The 26,790-nt window shown below is 35.7% G+C and overlaps 1 protein-coding gene across 1 annotated transcript in view; it reads left to right on the top strand.

Moving 5' to 3' along the window:
- CWC27 (CWC27 spliceosome associated cyclophilin) overlaps positions 1–26,790 on the top strand; it is a 220,447-nt gene that overhangs the window by 107,147 nt on the left and 86,510 nt on the right. Inside the window, exon 11 of the mRNA XM_024753101.1 lies at positions 8,504–8,607. Within this exon, the coding sequence (XP_024608869.1) occupies positions 8,504–8,607 (104 nt within the window). The remainder of the gene's footprint in view (positions 1–8,503; positions 8,608–26,790) is intronic.

Genomic DNA, 26,790 nt, shown 5'->3' with positions numbered 1-26,790 from the left:
GGGTATATATATATATATATATACACATTTCCTTGTTTACTTATTTACTCCTTAACTTCTCAACTAGACTATAATGAATGAAAATAAGCAATTCCATTCCAAGTGTTTAGCGACCAGAATTAAGGTATAAGAATTTTGTAATTTTTAGGGTTTTTTTCTACTGTTATATTTCTTATTTTCATAGTATTGTGGGATCCTCCCGGACCGGGGCACGAACCCGTGTCCCCTGCATCAGCAGGCAGACTCTCAACCACTACGCCACCAGGGAAGCCCCATAGTATATGATATTTAATCCAAGCAATACATCAAACAGAAAAACTTATCGGTAAGCTTTTGAAATCTATGCATCCATGAGAAAAATGGAAGGGTTTGCCTTTTTGATTTCTTTAGTTAGCCTGAGGTCTCATTTTGTCGGTAATTGATTCTGTAAATAGTAAGAACAGAAGTAGTGTTGGTGCTGGAGAGGAAAATGATGATGATAATAATAGAAGAAGCAAACTCATGTAGAGCACATATTTGGGCCAAGTACCATGTTAAGTACACTAAGTAATTTCCATGGAATCATGTTTCCTCCTTACAACCTTACTTTTATTCTCATTTCAAGATGAGAAAACAGACTTAGATTGGTTAACTTAGTTGTCTAAGACCATACTGCTAATAATAGGTAGAACAGTTTGAACACATAAATCAGGGGTTCCATGATTTAATTTGTTTTTTTATTTCCTGTATATATTTTCAAAATTAATGTATGAACTGTAGCATATTGAAATACTTTCCTGATACATGTTTAACTTGCATCTCTGCTCCTGCTGATGATACCATACTACAAATCGTGCCATACATTTTTAGTTTTAATACTTATGATGGGCTTTTATTACAGCTATTTTATGATTTCATCAACAGCCAAGCTGTTGTTTCATTACAAACAGATTCGGTATCTTTGTGATTAAAGCGACAGACTAAAAACCATGAAGGCTGTACTGTTTGGCTTGCAATCATTTCCATGTGTTATGAATTCTTATCAGATGTTGGGAAATAGCAGGCTTAAGCTAACTGCAAGTACTGCATCCATGGTCCAAGAAGCAGTGATCTGTAATGGACATGTGTTTAGCCGTCAGCTTGCTTAACAAAGTCTCTAAGCAAATTCATTTACCATCGTATGTATTAAGGAGATATGTATACATAGTCCATTTCATTTTTGTAGATTAAAGTTCTCTTCAAAAGCATGTCAAATACTCAGGTCTTGATAACTTTACCTTTTTTTTTTTTGAAGGTGAATGTTAGAGGAGGTCAGTGTTTGAGTTCACCGCCCTTATATTAAGATAATATTTCTCATGCCATAAGAAAAAAGAACAGATATAACTCAAAATTTTCCTAAGGCACATTCTTGGAAACTGGAGAAAATGAGAAAAGCATCTGGGAAAAAATAAAAACTGACTGAAAATCATGCAGGATACTTGTCACTGACATTTTAAATCCTCAATCTCAAGTTGAAAAGCTGTATGATTTTTAAAAATTGCAAGATTTTTAACTTTTATAAAGTACTATAAACAGTCCGATAAAAATATAAATATACTGTAGGTATAAAAACTTTCCTGCATAGTTACTTATTCATAGTGTCTTCTGTTGTTCAGCTTAAAAATAAGGTACTCAAGTCTAAATGTACTTTTCATTCAGTGGGTAGTAAGCACATTAAGTGAAAAACTGCATAAAGAATTAGGATGTCTGTATCATATTTACAGTATTGTTACTGACTTAGGCAATATTGAAAAAAAACAGTCACCATCTCTATACTTCAACTTCTTTGTGTCTAAGGTGAAGACTATATTCAGCATCTCACCATTTCCTTAGATTATGGACCTTAAGATCCTAAATCCAGAGGACTTGAAATAGAATGATCTACATAGTATAATCACTTTTTACATTTATAATTATGATTATGCATTTCAGAAATATTAATTTACACCTTCCTCAGACTATTCTTAGGTGATGACAAAACTGAGGCAAAGGAGGATTAATTGCTTTCCTGTGGCCATATAATGATGTTGGGTCTAGGGGTTCTGATAAACATGTCTCCTTTTTTTATACAAAAGTTGTATTTACTCTTTTGGAATGGACATTGGCCATAAGAAGATAAAACAACCCATCAATGAGATTAGAGTATGCATCTTTAATAGTATAGTAACTAGTATCATTGTCCTTAAAATGATTGATTTTTATTTAAAGTTTTAATTCTTTAAATTGCTCATGTAATTTAATAGTCATGAGTTGGTTGTAGTATATTTTATTTAAAAAAAAATAAAAAAAAAAAAAAAAAAAAAAAAAAAAAACTGCCTTCTAAGCACCTAATAGTGCTCTGAACTCATTTTAATCCTTAATCATTAATTATAATAATAGGCTGAATATAGTCAGAATTTACAGATGAGAAAACTGAGGTACAGTGAGCTTGACAACTTTGCCCCAAAGCTGTGCTCTAGTGCCATTTTCTCCATGAAGCCTTGAAAAATGAGGAAGACTTTAGTTGGCAGTAATAGGGAGAAAAGACAATTTTAGGTAATGGAAATGGCATGAACAAAGGCGTATATGTGCTGAAGCTCAAAGTTTGCCACGGTAAGTACGACTAGTGTGTTTTGGCTGAAATTTAGAGTAACCGTAGAGGATCTGTGATAGAGTTGAAAAAGCAGTTTGAAGGTAGCTCGTAAGAGGGACTTGAATGCTTGGGAAAGAAATTAGTGCACAATTCAGTAGGACTTAGGGAGTTAAAAAGATTAGGGAGTAGAATTGTAGGATTTGGCCTAAGTGTGCAAAATGAATGGAAGAAAGGTCAGACCAGAAGCACGTAGACCAAGTAGGAGACTGTGGTCATAGTGAAGTCACGAAAGCCTAAACAGCTGTCACTAACCATAAAAAGGAAGAGACTTTGTAAAGGAGGAAGAATGTGGCTACTAAACAGCTGTAGAGAGTAAGAGAGCAATACTAGAAGATGGGCCTGACAACCAGCGTTCTGGTGGCTTATCAAAGAAAGGAGAGAGAAAATGAGGTGGTGTTTTTTGAGTAGCCAAAATGATCAATCTGACTTTTAAAATGGTAAATTTGTGGATTTGTGGGATACTAATTGAAGTATCCACCTGGCAGTTGGAAATGTGAATTTAAGCTTGAAAGTGGAAATGTGTAAAGAGCATAGGCTAACGATCTTGCTTTTACACTTTGACTGCATTAAGAAAATAGAATTGAAATCCTGAACATGGATGAAATTTATAAAGAAGAGAAGAAAAAAAGAGAGGGTTGAGACTAGGCTACTAAGAAGCACCTAAATTTGAGAAGCAGGAGGTGGAAGAGTAAAAGCCAGTGGAAACAGAGAAAGAATATCCAAAAGGTAGAACGAGATCAGGCATGGCACTAAGTCTGAGGTCGCAAAAGGTTAGAGGTCAGGGGTCAACAAAGCTGGATTCTTCTGAAGGTCTAAGTTATGATCTAAAGGGAAGCCATTGAAGTTTGTGAAGAAGGTACTTCTTCTAGGACAGCAGTTTAAGGAACGTGTGGGTTACAGGTAAGGTATTAAAACAGGTGGATAGTGGATACAATGAAGACAAGAGCCATTGAGAAATTGGTTGTAAAAAAAAAAGAAGAAATGGACGCTCAAAGATGTGGAAAAAACGGAAGGACAACATTCTTACCTGGGCTCCTCACAAATACCTAGCATTTAGACTTTACCCCAGGCTCTCTTCCTAGCTCTATCTTTTGTTTCTATTCTCCTTTAAATCATCTGTGCTATAGCATAATGTTTTAACGTGCACCCTATGTTTTACCATCTCCCATCTTTAAGACACACTGCTTGGATGCCTTTCATTGTATCTCCTCTTGGCCAATTTCTACTCATCTTTCGGGGTCCTCTTCAAATGCCTCCTCTATGAAGCCGTCCCTTATTTAGTGTATAGTATTCTTTCCTCAGAATTTCAAAATGCTTCAGTCATTTCTTTGTCATGGCAGTTATTGCTTTCTATTATGTACTGTTGTTATTATTTATGTACATGATTTATCTCTCTCCTTGGAATTTAGGCTCCTTGGAGACTTTCTCAAGGTTTCAGTTATACCATGATGAAAAGAGCATAGACTTAGAATTCAGACAATCTCATTTTCAGTTTCTAGCTCTTTCACTTTCTGATAGATTGTGTGACTTCAGGCTTAGTATTTAAGTTCTGTAAGCCTCAGCCTTCTTCCCTATAAAATGCCTATATCTCAGGTTATTGAGAACATTAAGTGGTAAGGAGGTAACTGATTTAAAGAACCTAGCAAAGTTAGATTCCTTTCCCTCCTTATTCATCTCGATTTCTGTGTCATCACTCAGAATGGTACAATACGGATATTAGAGGCTCCAGAAACTGCTGAATGAATTAGTAATTTCTTTGCTATTACTAAGTATATAAAGGCTACTATAGTTTCTAGGCTCCTGATATTTTATTGGGATGATGTTTTTAAGGAATTCTTTTTTTCATTGGAACAGAGTATACTACAGATTTACCAGATTAAAAATATATACAATGCAGAATTATTTGATGGATAATGGTGATGTCATACAAACCATGTTAAAATTCAAATGAATCCAAATTAGAGACCTACCTATTAGGAAAAAATTAATTAGCTTAGAGTTAATAGTAACCTATAGAAGCTATTTCTTTTACCATACAAGTAGAAACTAGGCTTTGAGGGAGCCAAAAAGATGCTGCCTAGACTCAAGCAAGCCCATAGTTTGTATGATTGCTTTGTAAGCAGTATAAGGTGACATATACTCCAGGCTTACAATTTTCATTCGCATTTGAACAGATTCAAATATATTCTATTACCAATGGATAAAATTATATTCCAGAGAATGTAAGATTGGGAACCCTAAAACTAGACTGTGATCTAAAGACTAGGTTAAAAACTTGTACTTCATTCTAAGAGTTATGGATTCCACAAGTACTAACAAATGGTGTTGTTTGAATAATCTGAAAGATTTTGACAATGTTGTAATTTTTAATTACTTGAAAAATTCAGTATAATGAAAACATACTTTAATAATCTGTAAAGACCTAAACCTTCTCTGTCTCACTTTGTCTTTTTTGAGTTCTTATTCATCATTGTTCAGTTTGTATATTATTATGGCTAATTCAATAGTGTATCTAAATCTTTTACTATTTAAGGATAGATTTTTAGAAGCTGGCATTACACATTCTTTGCCCTTTTTAAAAATTACAAACAAGGTTGATCTCCATATGGAGTAGAGGTAGGATTTGTTTATAATAAATAATATAATAAGGAAATATTCCTACTTGACAAACAGCCCTTAACTGTAGTACTGTTTCAAACATAAGATCTAAATAATAATAGCCATCATTTGTTGAACATGTATTGAATGCCCAACATTTCAGATACCTTACTCTGATTTTATAGTTGAGGAAGCTGGGTTTCAGAGAAGTTAAATAATTGTTGTTAGGTCTCCCAGACTATAAGTGATGGAGTTGGCTTTTAAGTCAGGACTTTCTGAACCCTGAGTTAATCATTTTAATGACTGTGCTCTACTGACTCTACAATAGTTATACTCTCATTGCCTCTCATTCTTTGCATACTTCAGATCTCTCTAATAACTAGTTTGTTCAGCCATCATGTAGCATTTCTTCTTCAACTTTCAAAATAATCTTCCCCTCAAGGCCTTAGTCTTCAGAAAATATCATCTGAGTTTCCTGAATTACTTACCAAAGTAAAAAAATTTTAAACTAGTATAATAAAAAGATAAGGGTGTTTAGTGGATGGAGCAAAGATGTGGTTGCTATTCTCTGTTCTCACATAACGTCAAGAGATAGGAAGTAATTACATTTATCGGAGAAATAGATCATGAGAGCCTAAACTAGGCATTGATGATGAGAGTCAAGAGGAGCAGTTACATGTGAGAAAGATTGGAAGATGACATACCTCTACGGTAATTCAGTGAAAGGGAGGGTGAACAGTCCCAGGGGAAGTACAGAGTTTGGTCATTAGGAGGAAAATGGTTTCACAATCAAATAGGGACTTCAGGAGAAGGGACAGATTTGGCCAGGAAGGAGATGGCTTGGAGTTTTGACATAGAGAGTTTGTAATTCTTGTGACATCTAGCCTCAAGCATCCATCTAGATCTAAGCCCTTGACATGTGGCTAGTTTGAATTGAGATGTCCTGTAAGTGTTAAATGTACACTGCATTTGGAAGAGTTAGTACAAAAAAAAGAATGTAAAATATTAATATTCTCATATTGGTTGCATGTTGAAATAATAATATCTTGGATATTTTGAGTTATTGAGTTAAATAAAATATGTTTTTAAAATTAATTTAACCCATTTCTTTTCACCATTTTTTTTTAATGTGGCTGCTAGGAAACTTAAAATTGTATATGTGTCTTACCTTATATTTCTGTTGGACAGCAGTAATGTACACGGAGATTTGTAATAGATAGTTAGAAATGTAGGGCAAAATGTCTAGATTTGGAAATAACCCATTATAAAAGTGATAGCTTATATTATAAGATTAGATAAAAATGCTGGCATACAGGGTATAGAAATGAGAAAGATGCCAACAATTATAGGATGAGAAGAGAAAGAGTTATTCGGAGGAGAATTAGAGAATCAAGACTCTAAAGTGGTACATAGTCTGTTAGAATTTCAAAAAGAAGTAGTTCTTATCATTGAATGATAGAAAGGCCAAAGAGGAAGAGGAGGACTGAGAAAAGGACATTGAATTTGATTGATATAGAAGCAGTTTCAATAGAGTATAAGAAGGATAGATTGCAAGAGATTAAGAAGTTAAGAGGTTGATGAATTAGACTCTGTATATAAACTATTCTTTCAAGCTAGGAGTTCACTTGTAAAGATAGCAATCTCTTGATTGGAGCAGAGTACAGGGAAATTTGAGCATGCTGTTGGCTGAATGAAAGGATTAGTGAAGTAGGAGTGCTTGAAGTTATAAGAAAGAGAAGATAATTTCTATAGTAAGGTCCTAATGCATTGGGTCCCAAACCTGAGTTCATGTTAGAGTCACCTGGGTAACTTGTCACAGGAGCAAATTCCTAGGCAACATCTCACATCTAAAGAAATAATATTTTCTGGAGATGTGTCTCCCCAAACATGTTTTAACAAGTTCTTCTAGGTGATTATGATGTATCCATCAGGCCAAACAAATCAAGAAAATTAAGGGTTCTGGTGAGGACATCAGTGAAATGACTGACCATAGCATCCAGAATGGATAGAGAGACGACTGGGTTAGAATAGACTGGTGGACTGTGAACTACGATTAAGGAGTTGGCTTTCATTATTAAAAGAGTGAGCATAAGTTTAGTAGGAATGAAAGACTGAGAAAGCTAAAAACATAGTGGATTTTGATCAGAGAGGGAAGTTTCAGAATTGAGGACTTGGAGGCCAAGCTGTGTGTGTTTGATATGGAAAAAAGATGAAAAGAACTGAGTCATGCACATTGTAAGACCTATCAGTTTGGTGACTCTAATACAGGACAGAAGTAAAAAAGTATGAGATTTGGTGTTTAGGAGGAAGCACTAAAGGCTGAATCAGTAGGGAGCTCTTTAGACTTAGGATTTTGCTAAACCTTGATTATCTTTAGAGAACATTCCAGAATGGGGTGCCTCCTTGGGCGACCGTGTTCTTAGTCTCCATGACCCACTCTAGCTTGTGGAAAATAGAGTGGGTGCCTGACATTCACAAATATAAAATGCATAGTTTTAACTATTCACAAGTGACCCTCAGGGTTAATGACATGGGCAGTTAATAATTTTTTCCAAGGCTTGAATTTGAATCTCCTGCCCTAAAAGTGGCCTGTAGAAACCAGTCACTTAACAAGTGACTTGCAGTGAAGCCAACAACTTACATCTCCATTTGCCTTTAATATATGATTGTATTAATTATCAAAATACCTCAGCCTGATAGGTTTCACAGGAGAGGAAATTATTTGGCAAATTGTGATATCAAATGGGTTAAAAATTAATTGAGTTTAAAAAAATTAGCACTGCTCCTAGCATATAATTGCTTAATAAGTGGTAGTTATTGGTGCCAGTTAGGAATTCAACAAGTTTTGAAGCCAAATGTTTTTGTGTATGCCCAGGTTTAGTGAATAGTGTTTATATTAAAAAGTTTGTTTTGATTTGGAATCTCCATGAATTATTAAACTGAAACTAGAATGTTAAATTTGCAAGTAAATTAGAGGGAGAACAATAGTTCATTTATCACTTACCAACTGTTTGGTATATTGGAAGGGAGCTATATTTCATAGTAACTCATATTGCTATTATGAAAATCACAACTTTTAATATATCCTTTAAGTATGTTTCCATACCACACATACACAGAAACAAAATTAATTACATTATTCACTTTGTATTTCTTAGAGATTTAGTGTACCTGACAACTAGATTTAGTTGTTTCTGCTAAACAACTTTCTCTTTCGGTCTATTATATACTTATATAATTGTTTTTGCTTTATAGCGAAGAGCTCAGAAAAGAAGCAAGACAATTAAAGCGGGAACTCTTAGCAGCAAAACAAAAGAAAATGGAAAATGCAGCAAAACAAGCAGAAAAAAGAAGTGAAGGTAAGGGCAGTTATCAAGCTTATATTTTCACTTGGTACTTATTCCCTCTCTCCTGAGTTGAGTTTTGTTGTTGTTGTTTAATGCTTTCTTTGGCCAGTTAGCCAATAAAATTAAGTTTCACTTAGGACTTTTGTCTGAGAAGGAAATTCAATCAAACATGATCGTAACTAGTGTTCCTTAATAAACAGAGTACTTCACATCAAGCAAAACTTAAATGTTGCCATAGCACTTATCTAGAAGTACACAGGATAGAATGTCCATTTTTACACTGCATACCCTTTAAAACATTTAAGAAAAGTGTTTAGGCCCTATATATGAGACTTGTATAGACATTATTCATACGTTGGTTTGAATAGTATTAAATGCAAATTCTTGTTTGTTTTTGGTTTTGCTCTTATGTTTAGGTACAGAAAATCTAAAGTATTGATAAAACTGATCAAAAGCTGATCAAAATAATATCCTGCTTTTTATACAGGTTAAATATTTCTTTATTGTACTGTGATTTTTTAAATAAAGCTCTAGAATAGCTTCAAAAAAGCTTTTTTACTGAAGATCTTTAGTTTAAAACTGTTTCAGCTATAAAACATATAATATTCAATTTCCAAAATAACAGTTGGAACTCTCAAATCTGTCTTCTTTTTACAATAATAAAATACATTGTAGATTCAGTGAACATGATCAGAAATTTGATTGTTACCTTTAATAATGTACACCAAATTTGGCTTAACAAACTTGCTTTGTGCATATATCTTGTGTAGCCTCATGCTTTTGCAAAGCATGAATATTTTTATCTACTAGGTTCTATAGCAGTCACTGGAGATATATCAAAGCATAAGATGTAATATCTATCCTTAAAGAATACGTATTCCAGTACAGAACAGTGGTACAGCATTTGGCCATAGGCATTATTATTTATTTTAAGTAGCACGAGTAATACCACATAACTATCTAAAGCTCATAGTTCTTAGATTATTTGTACCATGTCCCCAGTGACTATTATAATAAAGGCAGGTACTTGATGTAGAACTTAGAATCACCAAAATATGTTTGAGTGAAACAAATTATTAAAAAGTTAACTCACCAGAATGACACAAATTATAAACGGAATTTGAAGGAAAGGACAAACTTATATGTGACTAGATCATATGGGTAAAATGTAACCCAGATTAGAAAGAAGCTATATTGGCAATATTGAGATTTGAAAGAGTACAAGATTTCAAATATTGTATTTGAAAGAATACAATGAGGGTTATTTAATTTTAAGTTTATATATAATTTTCCCAGGGGACTGTTTCTTATAATTAAAAAGCATTTTAAATATATGAAAGTAATTCCTTTTAACTGGAAAGATGTTTTATTTTAATTTTTTATTCATTTTTGAGCTAGTAATTATTATTCTCCCACCCCATCTGAAGAGCCATGATGGACTAGGGATATGAAGTTGGCAGTAGATGATTCTTGCCTTCGTACATAGTTCATGATCTACTAGTAGGAGTGAGAGAATTGCAGTAGGAAATTACCGAAATAGAGTTGTATGGTTAAGGCCTGTATTAGACATAAACAGTGCTGTGTTGATTTATTTGTCTGCCTTTGAAATACTTAATACAATTAGGTAAAGAAAGACTTGAATCTTAAAAGAATGATTATTTCTTAACACACATACAAAAAGAAGATTCTTCTGGAGCTTATTTCAGTCTATTTATATGAAAGTTAGCCAGGTTAAAAATCTTTTGATTTCATAATTAGAAAGAGAATTATATATTACTTTTATAGTAATATATATATTACTTTTCTGAATTTAATTTTTCTTATATCATCTAGAAATACCTGGATTTTCCCTAAATCTGAGAGACAGTTAAAATTAACTTCCCGAAAAAACCAATCATTTGGTTGCTATCGTTTTTCTTCTAGTCTCAGAATGGGCCATGCTATTTATTTTTTTATTGTTTTATTTTGAAATAATTTTAGACTTACAGAGAAGTTACAAAAATTGAGTTTCCAGATACCTTTAATGTTAAGGTCTTGTGTAACCATAGTACAATGATCAAAACCAAGCAATTAATATTAACACAGCACTATTACTAACTGCAGACCTTATTAGAATTTCACCAGTTTTCCCACCTGCGCCCTTTGTATGTTCTGTGATTCCTTCCAGAATTCCATATTGCATTTAGTCATCATGTCTCCTTAGTCTCTTCTGATTTGTGATGGTTCCTCAATCCTTTCTTGTCTTTCATGAACTTGACACCGGTTAGATATTTTGTAGAACGTCTCAATTGAGTTTGTCTCATGTTTTCTCATGATTAGATTGAGGCTACGCATTTTTGGGAAAGATTGCCACATAAGTGGCATGTCCTTCCCAGTGCACTGTACCGGAGGTAACAAGATGTCTGTTGTCTTTTTATTGGTGATATTACCATGATCACTTGGTTAAGGTGGTTTCTGCTTAGTTGCTACACTGTTAAGTTACTCTTTTTCCCTTTGAGAATGTAAGTACTGGAGGGGAAGATACTTTGCAACTATACAAATATCCTGTTTCTTTTCAAGCTTCCTCACACTAATTTTAGCATCCATTGATGGATATTGCCTATAGGCAACAGTTATTTACTGTGGTGTTCTAATGGTGACTATTTCCCTGATTAGTACTACTTTTATTACTTGGAATTCTTCACTAAGAAGAATTTACTATTTTTGATACAAATTTTGACAGTAATACTAGGTGCTCATTATATGAAACACTAATGGTTGTATGAATGCTTTGGAATATTATATTTCAAAGTAAACAGGAAAGTATTAAGACTCAATTTCAGTTACTAGCAGTGAGGTTATTTAAGCCTTAGTGACTCCATTTTCTTATAAATCCAGGGATAAAATGCCTTGTGCATCCTTCAAGTTGCTTGTAAGAAGTAAATTACGTAACGAGAAGACCTTTAATAAATTTACAGTGCTATATAAAAATAATAATTTTACATTTGTAAGAGAAAAATATAGCTATTCATGGTTTCATTTTGTTTCCTATCCAAATCTACAAATTGAAAATATGAATTCTTTAAGCCTACTTTTTAAATTAATTTATTTATTTTTGGCTGCCTTGGGTCTTCGTTGCTGCACGTGGGCTTTCTCTGATTGTGGCGATCTGGGGCTACTCTTCGTTGTGGTGCGTGGGCTTCTCATTGCGGTGGCTCCTCTTGTTGCAGAGCACGGGCTGTAGGCTCGCGGGCTTCAGTAGTTGTGGCACGTGGGCTCAGTAGTTGTGGCTCGGCGGCTCTAGAGTGCAGATTCAGTATTTGTGGCGCACGGGCTTAGTTGCTCCGCGGCATGTGGGATCTTCCCAGACCAGGGATTGAACCCGTGTCCCCTGCATTGGTAAGCGGATTCTTAACCACTGTGCTATCAGGGAAGTCCTGAAAATATGAATTTTAATACTATGTTAGAGTTAAAGCCTATAATCAATATGGTTACATATAAATATGACATAAATTAAAATCTCAAAATAAGCTTTCCTTAGCTGTGTTTTCACAGTTGCATTTTTATAATCATATTCTTTCTTAAAAGGTATGTGTTCATGCACTTATGTACATTCTTAAGTAAAGCTTCCAGTAGTATTATTTCCTGATTCTGTGAATTAATCTGGCAAGTCTAACACTTGCTGACTACTGCAACTTTATTTTAGAATTTAATGTATTATTCTCACATTAAAAGCACTTGGAAAGAAACCCATAAGTACAAGAAAGCTTTGTGTTCTAATGTCCATGCATTAATTTACCTAGTTTTGTCCTTGCATGAATGGAGGTCTCCCATTTAGCCAGATGCTCTAATAGATGTGATACTTTTTCAGGGCTTCTGTCATCTTAGGAAATCACCTTTGATCAGGGAGTAATATTCCTTTGGTTTTATAATCTTTATCCAGGGGCTTCCCTGGTGGCGCAGTGGTTGAGTCCGCCTGCCGATGCAGGGGACACGGGTTTGTGCCCTGGTCCGGGAAGATCCCACATGCCGCGGAGCGGCTAGGCTCGTGAGCCATGGCCGCTGAGCCTGTGCATCCAGAGCCTGTGCTCCGCAACGGGAGCGGCCACAACAGTGAGAGGCCCGAGTACCGCAAAAAAAAAAAAAAATCTTTATCCAATTTCCTGGGCTAGATCCTTAGCCAGATTTGTATAGATAATTAGGAATTTATATTCTGACCATAGTTCTGCTTCTAAATCTATTCTATTACCTGAGACAAGTTACTTTGAAATCAGGATCCATCTGTTTCTCCATATAGAAATTCTAAGATAAATAAGGTGTGCTATTTAAATTTTTTTAATGTTTTGCTGTATTTACTCTTTATTAATTCCTTCAGTTCCATTATGACAGAAAATACAATAATTAAAAGTCATTTGAAAGAAAGATTGTTACTTTTACATCAATAAATACTTTGGGCCCCATACAATTAAACAGTCCAAAATAAATTGCCATTTGATATTACCTGATTGTAGTGATAGTGCCATGAGTATATGCACATGGCCAAACCCATCAAACTGTACACTTTCAAACATGTACAGCTCATTTGTATGCCAATTATGCCTCAACGAAGCTGCCCCCTAAGAAAGAATGTTGATCTACAACCCAGAAACCTCTTAACATTTCTGCCCTAGTATGAAAGCATATACTTATAATTGAGTAAGTGTATTAATCTTTTTAACATCAATGTAGTAAAAAGCTTCTCTATGTAGTAAAAATGTATATGGGACCATCCATTTTTCTCTTCAGTCTTCCCAGTAAAGCTCAAGATCTGCTATTTCTTATATCACAAAGATATTGTCAGATAATAAATATAATTATGCCTCTGTGTATGGAGAAAAGCACTACAAAAATATAACCTCATAATTTTTGCGTTGCTTTGCCACCTATTTACTTTTTAAAGGCCTCAGATAATGTATAAAGAAGGCTTCAGTAAATGAGAGAAATAGAATGTGAAGGAATACAGCCATTATTATAGTCAAATAATGAGAATTTTTATAGCAGCATGAAATTTGTCTCTAAAATTCAAAAAAATTACATTTCTTAGTTGAATACAAAATCTGCAGTAGGCTCTAACATCCCAATTTAAATAAACAAGGAATGTGGTGTTTTACTTTAGATACCAGCAATGTCAAAAGAGATGTACTGCAGGACAATCCTGTTTACAGCCTGGGAGTCTCTTTAGTCCCACTGTAAATCATCCAGGCCTGTGCATAGGATTTTTGTAGGGGGTAATAAATTTTGAATAAGATTGATAGTTAATTGGAGATAGTTGGTTTCCTGTGTTGGCTCTGTCAAGTTCTTTAATAAACTATATAATCCTTTTTGTTAAATTATGTCTCTAAGTCCTTTCCAGATTTCTTTAAGTTTCATCATATCAAAACCAGCACCAAACTGAACACAGTCACATAGAGATACAGGTTTGGACTTATTCTCTAATCAGCTCTAGGGAGATAAGGTGTCAGATCCTCTTTTCAAAGTTTCAAGCACACAATACCTGCTCTATGACTAGCGCCAGAAATTAGAGGAGGAAGAGCAATCTGAGATTGTAAATCAAGAAACAATTTTAAAGCCTCTTCATGAAACACATCCCTGAGGTGCTTAGTACCTCTCAAATTGCACTGTGCCATTTCAGGCCTCTTCAAACTATCTTTTTAATGCTGGATTAAGTCAGACTAGGGCCTCTCAGGCTTGATAGGTTGTTAAAGTATATAGTTTTTGACTACTTTTCATCTATCTAACATATAATGTTAAACTAGCTTAATCTTGGTTTTTATAAGAAACAGAAACCCTTCTGGAATGTTAGCTCTATGTTGTGCCTAATACCATGTAGAATTAATTCCTCTCTGAGCGAACTGGTTCTGTTTTCCAAAGCAGTTAGCTCTCTTCAGGGAGCCCTAAGTCATCATTTTTTTCCTGGAGGCTGGAAGTATCAGACCTATTTTTCCCGTAGTCTACTCTTAATATATTGCTAACTTTTTTCTTTTTTTCTTTTTTATTTTATTTTTTGCGGTACGCGGGCCTCTCACTGTTGTGGCCTCTCCCGTTGCGGAGCACAGGCTCCGTAAGCACAGGCTCAGCAGCCACGGCTCACGGGCCCAGCCGCTCCGTGGCATGCGGGATCCTCCCGGACCGGGACACGAACCCGTGTCCCCTGCATCAGCAGGCAGACTCTCAACCACTGTGCCACCAGGGAAGCCCTATACTGCTAACTTTTAATGTTATTTACATGGAAAAGTGAAAGTATATTTGCCCTTGACTCATAGAAAGCCTCTCAGTCCAGCCATCAATAATACTCTATTTATTCTTACTTTGGGCATGGTGCTAAGAAACTGATTATCTGGTTCTAAGTTAAAAACAGATTAAAGAATAATAAAAGTGTGGGACAGTACTCTTTAAAAGGGTAAACTTGATGGTATGTAAAATGTACCTCAAGGATTAGAAAATAAATAAATAAACAAGCAAAAGAAAACCTAGGGCAGGGACTGCCCTGTGGATCTTTCCAGCCTATTATTTTATAGGACTAAAAATAATATAAAATTTTTTAAAGCGAGAGAGAAAGCCATGGCTAGGGACCTCCATTCAGGTAGCAGTAAGAGGTGATACATGACCACTTGACGTTAGGTAAGGAAACACAAGAACATAGTAGTGGAATATTATAGATATATTTGCTGTAGATGATACTTCATTATATTCTGAAGGCAGGTCAGTATTCAAATAATTGATACTCATTATACTGATCCTGATTCATTAAGAAAAATCTAGATGTTATTTATTACTATTTAATAAGGCAGAGAATAGGCAATCGTTCTAACCTAATTAGTAAAAAAAAAAGTTTTTTATTATTTTAATCAGTTAAAGATAAGATTCTCTTATCTGAAATATGTAGTTGTGTGGAACACCTCATTTACTAGAAGTCCTAGAAAAATGAAGCTTCCCTTTGTAGCCAGGACAGTCTCTCAAGTGAAATTTTATTGAATGCATTTTACTACCTTTATGTGCCAGAAAGCATGCTTTATTTTTAACAGTTAGTTTTTCAAAAATATAATTTTTAAAATAATAAAGACTTTTAAAGGGGTATAGCAAGTTTAAAGATATACATACCCTCACAAGTAGACCAAGAATTTAATCTTTTGATACAGTGAGTAAGAGATGATCATCTTTAATGTGAGAGTCCATAAAGTACTTTGTTCTGTTTTGGACAGTCCATCTCAAACTTTTCACTAGCTATTGTGAACAAGTCTTGCTGAGCTTTACTTTGATAACCATATGTTATGGGCATATTTAATTTTATTTTCTTGTGCCATCTTGCAGACCTCCTATTAGTTACTTAGGACTCATCTCTTGCTACTTTTAAAAACCAATGTGTTAGGGGTACCTCTTTGCTGCCCTTCAGTGTCTTAATATAATTTTTTTAATAAGCATTCTTTCTGCCTGGTGACTGATATAATTCCAATGTGCGAAATTTGACAATAGCCTTAAGCTATATTTTTAGTAACTGCAATTTGTCTTTTTATTAATATCTATGCCATTCCTAACCCATTAAAAATAGCTTTGCTAATTGATAGAGGTAGGTATTAACCTTTAGGCATAACTGTCTCTTTAAAAAAAAGAAAGCTGTATTATTTCTTCCAATTGTAAAAGTAACATATGTCCTTTGCAAAAATATCAGAAATGTAGAAAAGCATAAAGGAGAAAAAGAAAGATCACCCCATAATACTTCTTCCAAAGACAGCCATGGTTAACTCTGTGATATTTATTTTTCTGGACTTTTTAATCTTCATGCCAGAAACACACATGTGTATTATTTTCCATAATGTTATTTTATCATAAACTTTTCATAATATGCTTTTTTTTTCAAACTTTCCAAGTAAAATTGACTGTTAACGCTTAAATGGACAAATTGCTTTTAGAGGTATTTCTTCCTCTTAACTCTCATATCTGACAGACTAAGATTTGGAAGATGATGGATACAAAAACTGTATAAATGTAAATGAGAGATGAAAAATTCCCACCGTTTTCAGCTCTAGGATCTAGAAGATGTGAGGGCACTGACACTCAGGGTCTATATCTCAATCACTGATGGGAATTATTTATACCTCTCATAAATTAAAACAAAATGAGAAAATACTGACTGACATTGCCTGGTAGCCTGCCGTCTTGTCATTTCTCAAGTGGCCACTGATAAATCTGCAAGGAAACTTTGTAATCAGATTAGATATTTGGAACCTGAATTGAAATAATTGTAAATTTGTCCACTTTAGAAAATAAAAGAGGTGAGGGCTGTGTATGTGTGCGTGCACATGTTTTTTGTTTTGTTTGGGTATTTAAATTGTCTCAAGGGGGAACTAATACCATCATTAAAAGTTTGATTATAACCAGCAATCCCATTTGGGAATGGAGTTGTTAACTATTCCAGACTGCTGTCAAGACCTTATTTTAAGTAAGATGTTTTTCTTTTATGTGACATTTTCTGAGGCTTTGCCAAAAATGACATCAAACATATAATTCATTTGAGCGCTGAGTTTCTTCAACATCTTGCAGCACTTAATCAAATTTGAAAAAGATATTCTTTTCACAACTTTATAGTGTAAACCTGTGAATATGTTGCATTAAAACTTACTTTGGACAATTTAATCTGTGTGGTATTAGGTTGATTTTTTAAAAATGATTAATTCAATATGCTGACAGTTTTAAATGGTTATATTTTCAAAATTCTTCACATAAACTCCTGGCAGATAGTTCAGATGCAGCTTTTGAGTATTAGTAATTTTTCATGCAAAACCGAGATAATCCATAAGTTGTAATAGCTACATTAAAAATTTTGAAATGCCAGAAAGGACGAAGAGAATAATGAAGTTCTCAGAACTAAGAACATGTCAAAATATTAAGAATCATTAAGAATCTATTTGAAGTACAAAAGTAGTTTATACTGATTTTTTTTTAATGGCCACACTAGTGTGTAAGCTTATTTAAAACATGCTGCAGTATGTTTAAAATGTGAAAGTAGGCTTGCCTTAAGCAATGTCTTGAGCATCAGAAACTTCTATTTTGAGTATACTCTACATCACATAGTTCTGTGCAGTCACAGAGTTTTGGTCCTGAAAGGAGAATCCAGCCCTACCCCTCTATTATATATAGGAAACCAAAGGCCAGCCAATTAAGGGGCTTAATTGGAGCAACTGAGCCCGTGTGCCACAACTACTGAGCCCGCGAGCCACAACTACCGAAGCCCGCGCACCTAGAGCCCATGCTCCGCAACAAGAGAAGCCACCGCAATGAGAAGCCCGTGCACCGTAGCCCCTGCTGGCCGCAACTAGAGAAAGCCCGTGTGCAGCAATGAAGACCCAACACAGCCAAAAATAAATAAATAGACAAAGTTATTTAAAGAAAAAGCAAAACGTTATGTAGAATTCAGCCCAAGAGATAGGAGACCTGGAAGAAGAGAAAGAAAATCTAATAAATGTCTAATCAAATTCTAGGAGGAGACCAAAGGGCAAATAGAGGCAATAGCTGAAGAGATGATAGCTGAAAATTCTCTTTAATGAAAGAGATCAATTCACAGAATAAAGAAGTTTTTTTTTTAATGAATAGAGGATAAAAAAAATAAAAATAAATACAGATCTAGGGACTTCCCTGCTGGTCCAGTGGTTAAGAATCCGCCTTCCAATTCAGGGGACGTGGGTTCGATCCCTAGTCAGGGAACTAAGATCCCACGTGCCACGGGACAACTAAACCTGCACACTGCAACTGCTGAGCTCACGTGCCTTAACTAGAGAGCCTGCTTGCCGTAACTAAGACTTGACGCTGCCAAAAAATATAAATAAATATTTTTTAAAAAATACAGATCTAGACACATCATGACAATATAGCATTCAGCACAGAGACCTTAAAAGCAGCAGGAAAGACATCTTTAGAAAAGCAAGAACTGATTTCTCAATAGCAGCAAGTGAGGACGTAAGACAGGATATTATCTTCAGTGTACTAAGGGAAAATATTCTTCAGAGAAACAAAAACGGAGAGACTTTGCTACCTGCATACCTTCACTAAAAGAAATTCTAGGACATACTTTAGGCAAAAGGTAGGTGAGTCCACATGGAAAATCTGTACTGCAAAGAGAAAGGAATGTGGAAAGTGGTAGGTGTATGAGGAAATCTAAATAAACGTTGAATGAATAAAATAACAATAATGTGTTAAAAATGAAGATAAAATTAAAATACATAATAACAATATAAGTTTGAGGAGCAGATAAAAGAAGTTTGGAAAAGCATTCTGTGGTCCTTGTATTGGTTCTTATTTGGGAAGAAGGTAAAGATACAAATTAACTTTAGACTTTAAAACAGTGTTGTGGCCTCTCCCGTCACGGAGCACAGGCTCCGGACGCACAGGCTCAGAGGCCATGGCTCACGGGCCTAGCCACTCCGCGGCATGTGGGATCTTCCCGGACCGGGGCACAAACCCATGTCCCCTGCAGGCGGGAGGCGGACTCTCAACCACTGTGCCACCAGGGAAGCCCTGCATGTTAATATTTTAAAGAAAGCTACTAAAAGAATTGGAAAAGGTCATAACTTCCAAACTGGTAGAGAAAAAGATGGATTAAGGAAAAATTGAACCCAAATGGAGAGAAGAAAAAAGAGAAAACAAAATGTAGTCTGGACAGGATATTAAAAATAATGGTACAAAATAAGATAGGAGAAAAAAAATAAAGATATACTAGTAATTATATTGAAATAATGCAAAAGGTCAAATACTTTAAAAGACCAAGATTTTCAAACTGGATTGAAAAAAGAAATTTAATCATGTACTACTTACCTGAGAAACATCTTAAATATATTGTACAATCAAATCTTTAAGGCAAAATGTATTATTAGGCATAAAGAGGGTCTCTACCTAATAACAAAAATTTCAATTTACCAGGAAGATTTAACAGTCCTAAACCTGAATGGACCCAATAACACAGACTCAAAATGTATGAAGCAAAAATTGATAGACCTATAATAAGAAGTAAATAAGTTCATCATAGTGGGAGATTTTACTACTTTTTTCTCAGTAGCTGATTTAAAAAGCATATAGAAAAATGAATGAAACTATAGATGATTTGGACTACACAGTTAACTTACTTGATATAAGGCACCTAAAGAGAATATTGCACTCAACAGCTTCAGAATGCACTCTTTTCCAGCACTCTTGAAGAAAGAAAGATTTCAGATGACTGTTTTCAAACAGACTACCTTCTCTGGCAAAATGCAGTTGTTAAGAATTAGTAACGACTGATTTTAAACAGTTACTGATTTCCAAATATGTTGATGTGTCCACCACTGTACTTAGAGGAAAATCATAGCTTCAGATACTTATATTTTAGGAAATTACTAAAAATATTTCCCATGTAAAGAAGCTTTAGAAAAGGAAAAAAACAGGCAAAATTAACCCAGTGAAGTAGAAAGAAGGAAATAATAAAGAGCAGGAATCAGTAAAATAGAAAACAGTTTTTTTTTTTTAAGTGTTAAACTTTTTGTGGCTTCTTTTGTTGCGGAGCACTGGCTCTAGGCACACGGGCTTCAGTCGTCCTGGCGCTTGGGCTTAGCTGCTCCGCGGTATGTGGGATCTTCGCGGACCAGGGCTCGAACCTGTGTCCCCTGCATTGGCAGGCGGATTCTCAACCGCTGCACCACCAGGGAAGTACCAGAAAACAGTTTTTACAAAACAGGTTTGCAATAATAAATTACTACTAGTATAACTTCTTAGTCCCTTACACATAGTAGATAACCAGGAAATTGATTTGATTTTGTTGTATTAGACATTTGTCACTTGCTCTTTATTGGATGTCCTTCCAGTCCAGAGAAAATAAGATCTACTTACTTTGTACAAGGAGTTCCATAGGGGAAGTTTCTATTAACAGTGCTGCTTTTATTAGCTACAAAAGAAGTTGCTGTTAAAAAGAGTGGGAGAGAGAAGCAGACAGACAGAAACTCTAAAATACACTGTTTAGGTAAGATTGGGGATTATTTCTCTCATGCAGACCATCCAGGAGTAAACACTTCAGGGCCAGCAGGTGATTCAAGGACCAAAGTTTCTTTCATTTTGTTTTTCTGCCATTTCCGAGGGTATTTTCATCGTCCACATTGCCCACATTCATGTCTGTGTTCTAGCAAGTGGGAAGAGGAAAGATTAAGTACCAGACAAATGCTTCATCTTAAAGATGATCCAAAAGTTGCACATAGCACTTTCACTCATATCATATTATCCTGAAATCACATGGCCATGCCTTGCTCTACAAAAGGCTAGACTACAGTTAGGTGGCCAAATGCCTGGCTAGAATTTAGTGTCCGGAGTGGGGAGATGAGGGTTGGTTCTATCACTAAAAGGTAAAAGGAAAGAATGAATTCATGGAAAAAATTAGCAGATTCTGTTACATAATGTAAGCCAAGGCCTACGAAGAACAAAGAGGCAGGTAGTCTGTTTGGTCAGGAAAGGCCTGACAGAGTATCTGAGCCAGGTTTTGAGAGATAAGTAAGATTTCACCATAAAATGAAGGGCAGTAAGTAGAGCAATAGTTGGAAGGGTTCCCTGCCAGGCAGGAGTCATAGCTGATTCATCTCCTCCCTATGCTTGATACTTGACACAGTGACTGGCAAAATAATAGGCATTCAACAAATATTTGTTGAAGGAATGAATGAAATTGACTTTTCTGTCTAAATCGATAATTATATAGTTATTCGTGTAAGGGGAAAGGAAAATAAGAATGAAAGAAACTCAAGATAATTTTTTGAGCATGAATCCATGTTAAAAAGAAGAGTACAGATGAACAAATAATAAACAAATTAACTTCAGATAGTAAGGGCTAAGAAAATAATATAAAACAGGGCAATGTAATATAGTGACTGGAGGGCTACTTTAAATTGGGTGGGTATCACAAAGTACCCAGTCACAGACAGAATCCACAAACATTAATTTGAACACAGAAAAAAAATTTTTTTTTCTTTAACAGCTTTATTGAGGAATAATTTAAAGTGAACAGTTTGACATGTTTTGACATTTGTATACACCTGTTAAACCTTCACCACAATCAAGATAATGAACATATTCTTCAAGGTCCAACATGTTTTCATGCCCCTTGTTAATCCCCTCACCAATCCCCAGACAACCACTTAAGTCCTTCCTATCACTGTAAAACATTTTCTATTTTCTAGAATTTTATTTAAATAGGATTATGTACTGTATGTACCCTTTTTTGGTATGGCTTCTTTCACTCAGCATAAGTATTTTGAGATTTATCTGTGTTATTGTGTATATCAGTAATTTATTCCTTTTATACTAAATAATAGCCCATGATATAGATATGCCACAAATTTTTATATAGCCATATGCTTTTATTTCTCTTGAATAAATATATTGAAGTGGAATGTCTAGATCGTGTGATAGGTGTATATTTTGTATGTTTAACTTTTTAAAGACTGCCAAACTGTTTTCCAAACTAGTTGTGCCCTTTTATATTCCTGCAAGTAGTGTGTGAGATATTTTGTTACTCCACATCCTCATTAGCAATGATATGGTCACTTTTAACTTTAGTCATTCTAATAGTTTGTAATGTTACCTTGTGGTTTAATTTGCATTCCTCTAATTAATAATGATGTTAAACATCTTTTCATATGTTTATTTGCCATCAGTATGTATTCTTTAGTGAAAAGTCTATTTAAATGTTTTGCCCATATTTACCGTGTTGTTTAGCTTTTACTGGATTTTGAGCTCTTTATGTACACTGGATACAAGTCCTTTATCAGATACATGATTTGAAAATATTTTCTCCCAGACAGTGACTTAATTTTTCATTCTTTTAAAAATTTCTTTCAAAAACAAAACTTTTAAATTTTGATGAAGCCTAACTTATTTTTTTTCAATTTTGGATTGAGTTTTTGGTGTTGAGTATAAGAAATCTTTGCCTTAGTTTTTTATGACTGGCTTCTTGCAGTTAGCATATTTTCGAGGTATCCATGTTGTATCATGTGGCAGTACTTTATTCCTTTTTACTGACAAATAATATTACATTGACTAGATATACCACTTTTTTTTTTGGTTGTGTTGGGTCTTCGTTTCTGTGCGAGGGCTTTCTCTAGTTGTAGCAAGCAGGGGCCACTCTTCATCGCGGTGCACAGGCCTCTCACTGTCGCGGCCTCTCTTGCTGCGGAGCACAGGCTCCAGACGCGCAGGCTCAGTAGTTGTGGCTCACGGGCCTAGTTGCTCCGCGGCATGTGGGATCTTCCCAGACCAGGTCTCAAACCCGTGTCCCCCTGCATTGGCAGGCAGATTCTCAACCACTGCATCACCAGGGAAACCCTAGATATACCATATACATTTTGTTTATCTGCTAATCAGTTGAAAGACCTTTGAGTTTTTCCCACTTCTTGGCTATTATGAATAGTGTTTCTGTGAACATTCTTGTACATTCACTTTGCTTTAAGCCTTCACCAGTGGTCTCCTCAAAGCCTATTGTGCTTCTACAAAGTTTCTTCAGGATTTTTGAAACTTTTATTGACAAATTCCTCAAAGTCCTTCCAGCTTCTGTCCCCTATAAGGTTCTAAACCCACTCACATGAACTTAACTTTAGGATTTTGTTAGGGCAGCACCCCACTTCCAGAATCTTTTCAGTGTATGTGTTACAATAAATACAAGATTACACACACAGACAGGCGCGCATGTGCACGCGCGGGCACACACACACACTAGCAGAATCTGAATGTTTGGGTCTTCCCATTGGATTAACCTGCAAGAGAAAGTCTGCTCTTTTCAACTCTTCACCTGCTTCTCTGGAAGGTTTTTGAAGGTTTTGCTCTCATTTCTTCTCACTGACTGAAAAAGAGCACAGTTCAAGTACCATTTTCTTATACCTTTGGCTGTCTCTTTTATATAGTATTCAAATAATGCAACTCAAATATGCCCACTAAAAATTTTCCCTTTCAACAATGGAATTATGTTTTATAGAGTAATTTTACAAGATTTTCCATGCTAGCTTAACTGTTTTCAAAAAATTTACTAAAGGAGCCAACATACATGATCAGGAAAATGCCCAACTACAGTTCAAACCACAGGATAGGATACTGAGATAGCACACAAAATAGAACAAGGCACTGAACAGCCAAACTTCAGGAAGGGCAGGAAGACCAAAGGCCTTGGGTGCAGGATGTCTTAGACTCTTACCTCGATCTATCATCAGACAACTCACCCTAGCTTCTTTCTAGCTTTCTTGAGCACCTACCTCCCAAAAGTCAGACACTGATTGATTAATCATGTGTCACTGTCATCAGGGGCAGGATCTGTTATCAGAGGAAAGGGTCAGAAATACACTAGGCAAACAAAAAGCATACCTACAACACTTGGCCTCTCTTAGCCTCAGTTTCCTCTTCTGTGAAATGGGTATATTTGTTTGTTGTAAGGTTTCAGTATGTAAAGTATACAGTATCTTTGGTGGTAGCTCTGGTGGCAGTAGTGATAGTGGCAGGAATGGTATAGAGGATTTGCTCTGTGTTGGAAGGTGATCTTCAGGTTCAGGACCTCAAGTGGTATTTTGGGGGTGTTAATAGGGGTGTTCTCCACTTTTTACCATGATTTAGCTAAAGAGATAGTCAAAGCCCTTATAAGGCTTATGTTCTCATTCCTCCAGAAAATTGGCTCTGTTCCCTCATATATATGACTTGGCACTGGGAGATTAGTTTTGCATTGTTTTGTGATATTCACCTCTTCCCCTGAATTCCCTCTGCTTCCACACATGTGCCCAACCAAGGCATCGCCCATCTTCTGTAGTCCACTTCATGTAATTGTGACTAGAGGAGACCACACTGAGGTGCTACAACCTTTCAGCATTAGTTGGCATATTTCCTTGTTCCAAAGTGGGTATCTGGCAGTTTCTTCTTTATATGCATTATTACATTGACCTCAAGTGCTTTAGAAAACGGAATTCTGTTAGTTTTGTAATGGAAAGGACAAAGGCCCTTAATCTGATGTGATCTTTAATTTTATGTATCAACTTGATAGGGCCACAGGGTGCCCAGTATTCAGTCAAATGCTATTCTGGGTGTGTCTGTAAGGGTGTTTTTGGATGACATTAGCAGTTGAATCCATAGACAAGTAAAGCAGATTGCTCTCCCTAGTGTATGTAGATGGCACTCGTCCATCAGTTCAAGGCTTGAATATAACAAAAAGGCTGATTTTTCTGAAAGTAAGAGGGGACTCGAACTCCTTCTGTCTGACTGCCTTGAGCTGGGACACTAGTCTTTTCCTGCCTTCAGAATCAAACTGAAACATCAGCTCTTCTTGAGTTTCAAACCTGTGACTTTTAGATGGGAACTTAAACCATCAGCTCTCCTGGCTGTTAGAACTTCAGACTCAGACTGGATTTCTAGCTTGCCAACTGCAGGTTTGGGACTTCTTAGTGTCCATAATCTTGTCAGCCAGTTCCTCATAATAAATCTGTTACTATGTATGATCCTATTGATTCTGTTTTTCTAGAGAACCCAGACTAATACAACTGGTAAATTCAAAACAAAACAAAAAGTCCTTTCATATTTTTCCAACTGAGTGTTTGTTTTTCAGCATCCTAGTCTCAGTTCAAAAAAGGAAGGAAGGGGCTTCCCTGGTGGCGCAGTGGTTGAGAGTCCGCCTGCCAATGCAGGGGACACGGGTGCGTGCCCCGGTCCGGGAAGATTCCACATGCCGCGGAGTGGCTGGGCCCGTGAGCCATGGCCACTGAGCCTGCACATCCGGAGCCTGTGCTCCGCAACGGGAGAGGCCACAACAGTGAGAGGCCCGCGTACCGCAAAAAAAAAAAAAAAAAAAAAAGGAGGAAGGAGGAGAGAAGTCTTTAAATAATATAGCTCATTTTTTTTACCTTTAAGTTATCTATATATTATTCTAATAAGACTAACAAATGAAAATAAGAGCAGTTGGTATTAATATTTTTCTCGAATTTAACTGGTGTACTGCAGTCTTACCTTGGATCTTTTCTGCTTGTTTCTTCTTGGTTTCAATTTAATAATAATGTCTTTCACTTCCTTTCTTAAACGGTTGTATAATATTACTGCTCTATTCCACAGAATTTCTACCACAGTTCTGTCCACTTTTCTTCCCATCCACCCCACCTCCATCCCTCAGTGGTTGCGTACTGAACATGAGCAAGTCATTCTTCCAGAGTTTGTAAAGCCCTTTGGGATTATTGAGACTGAATGGTGTTATATAAATGTCATATTGTTTCATAACAGTTCTTAAAACAATGAGATAATGTCTGTTAAAGGATTTTAAGTTCCATGGAGAAGTGCAGGGCATAAAAACAAGTCATTTTTATTATATTATATCCATATATTTTTGCTGTACAATTTAAAACATTATTCTATCCTCTAAAGATATAAATGGTTTGTTTGAGCATATGTGTGCACATGCTGCTGACTATATAGAAATAAATTACTAGGTTTTGATTTTGTTGCTTCATTTTGTCATTTGGGTACAGTAAATTTGTCACTATAAAAGCTGGCTGGGGTAAAAGTAGAAATCTAAAGCAGTCTCTTTTTAAGATTAAATATGGTGTTTATCTCTTAATTTAAAGCTTTGTACTTATGCAGTACTGAATTTTTTTCTATATATATAATGATTTACTGAGTTTTACAAAGACTTCAGTGAAGTCAGTTATTTAAAATAATTCCCAAATCCCTTTTTCTATCTGAGCTTCAGACCCACATTTCCAACTCCCTTTTTAAACACATTCACTTAAAACTAATAGTGACCAAAATTAAGTGTATTTTCTTCTCCACAAAAACAATCCCCTGACCTAATTTCCCTGCTACTGTTATTAATGGCACTGCTGTTCTTCTAGTCAGGCAAGTTAAGAAATCTTAGTATCATCTTTGGCTTCTTCCACTTTTTTTTTTTTTTTTTAAGATTTTTGTTTAAAATGAATTTATTTATTTATTTTTGGCTGTGTTGGGTCTTCGTTTCTGTATGAGGGCTTTCTCTAGTTGCAGTGAGCGGGGGCCACTCTTCATCGCGGTGCGCCGGCCTCTCGCTGTCGCGGCTTTCTTTTGTTGCAGAGCACAGGCTCCAGACGCGCAGGCTCAGTAGCTGTGGTGCGCGGGCTTAGTTGCTCCGCGGCATGTGGGATTTTCCCAGACCAGGGCTCAAACCTGTGTCCCCTG

Source organism: Neophocaena asiaeorientalis, unplaced genomic scaffold (assembly GCF_003031525.2).
Source record: "Neophocaena asiaeorientalis asiaeorientalis breed wild unplaced genomic scaffold, Neophocaena_asiaeorientalis_V1.1 scaffold399, whole genome shotgun sequence".
NCBI lineage: Eukaryota > Metazoa > Chordata > Mammalia > Artiodactyla > Phocoenidae > Neophocaena > Neophocaena asiaeorientalis.
Note: the sequence above shows the minus strand (reverse complement) of the source record. Positions and strands in the feature narration are given on the sequence as shown.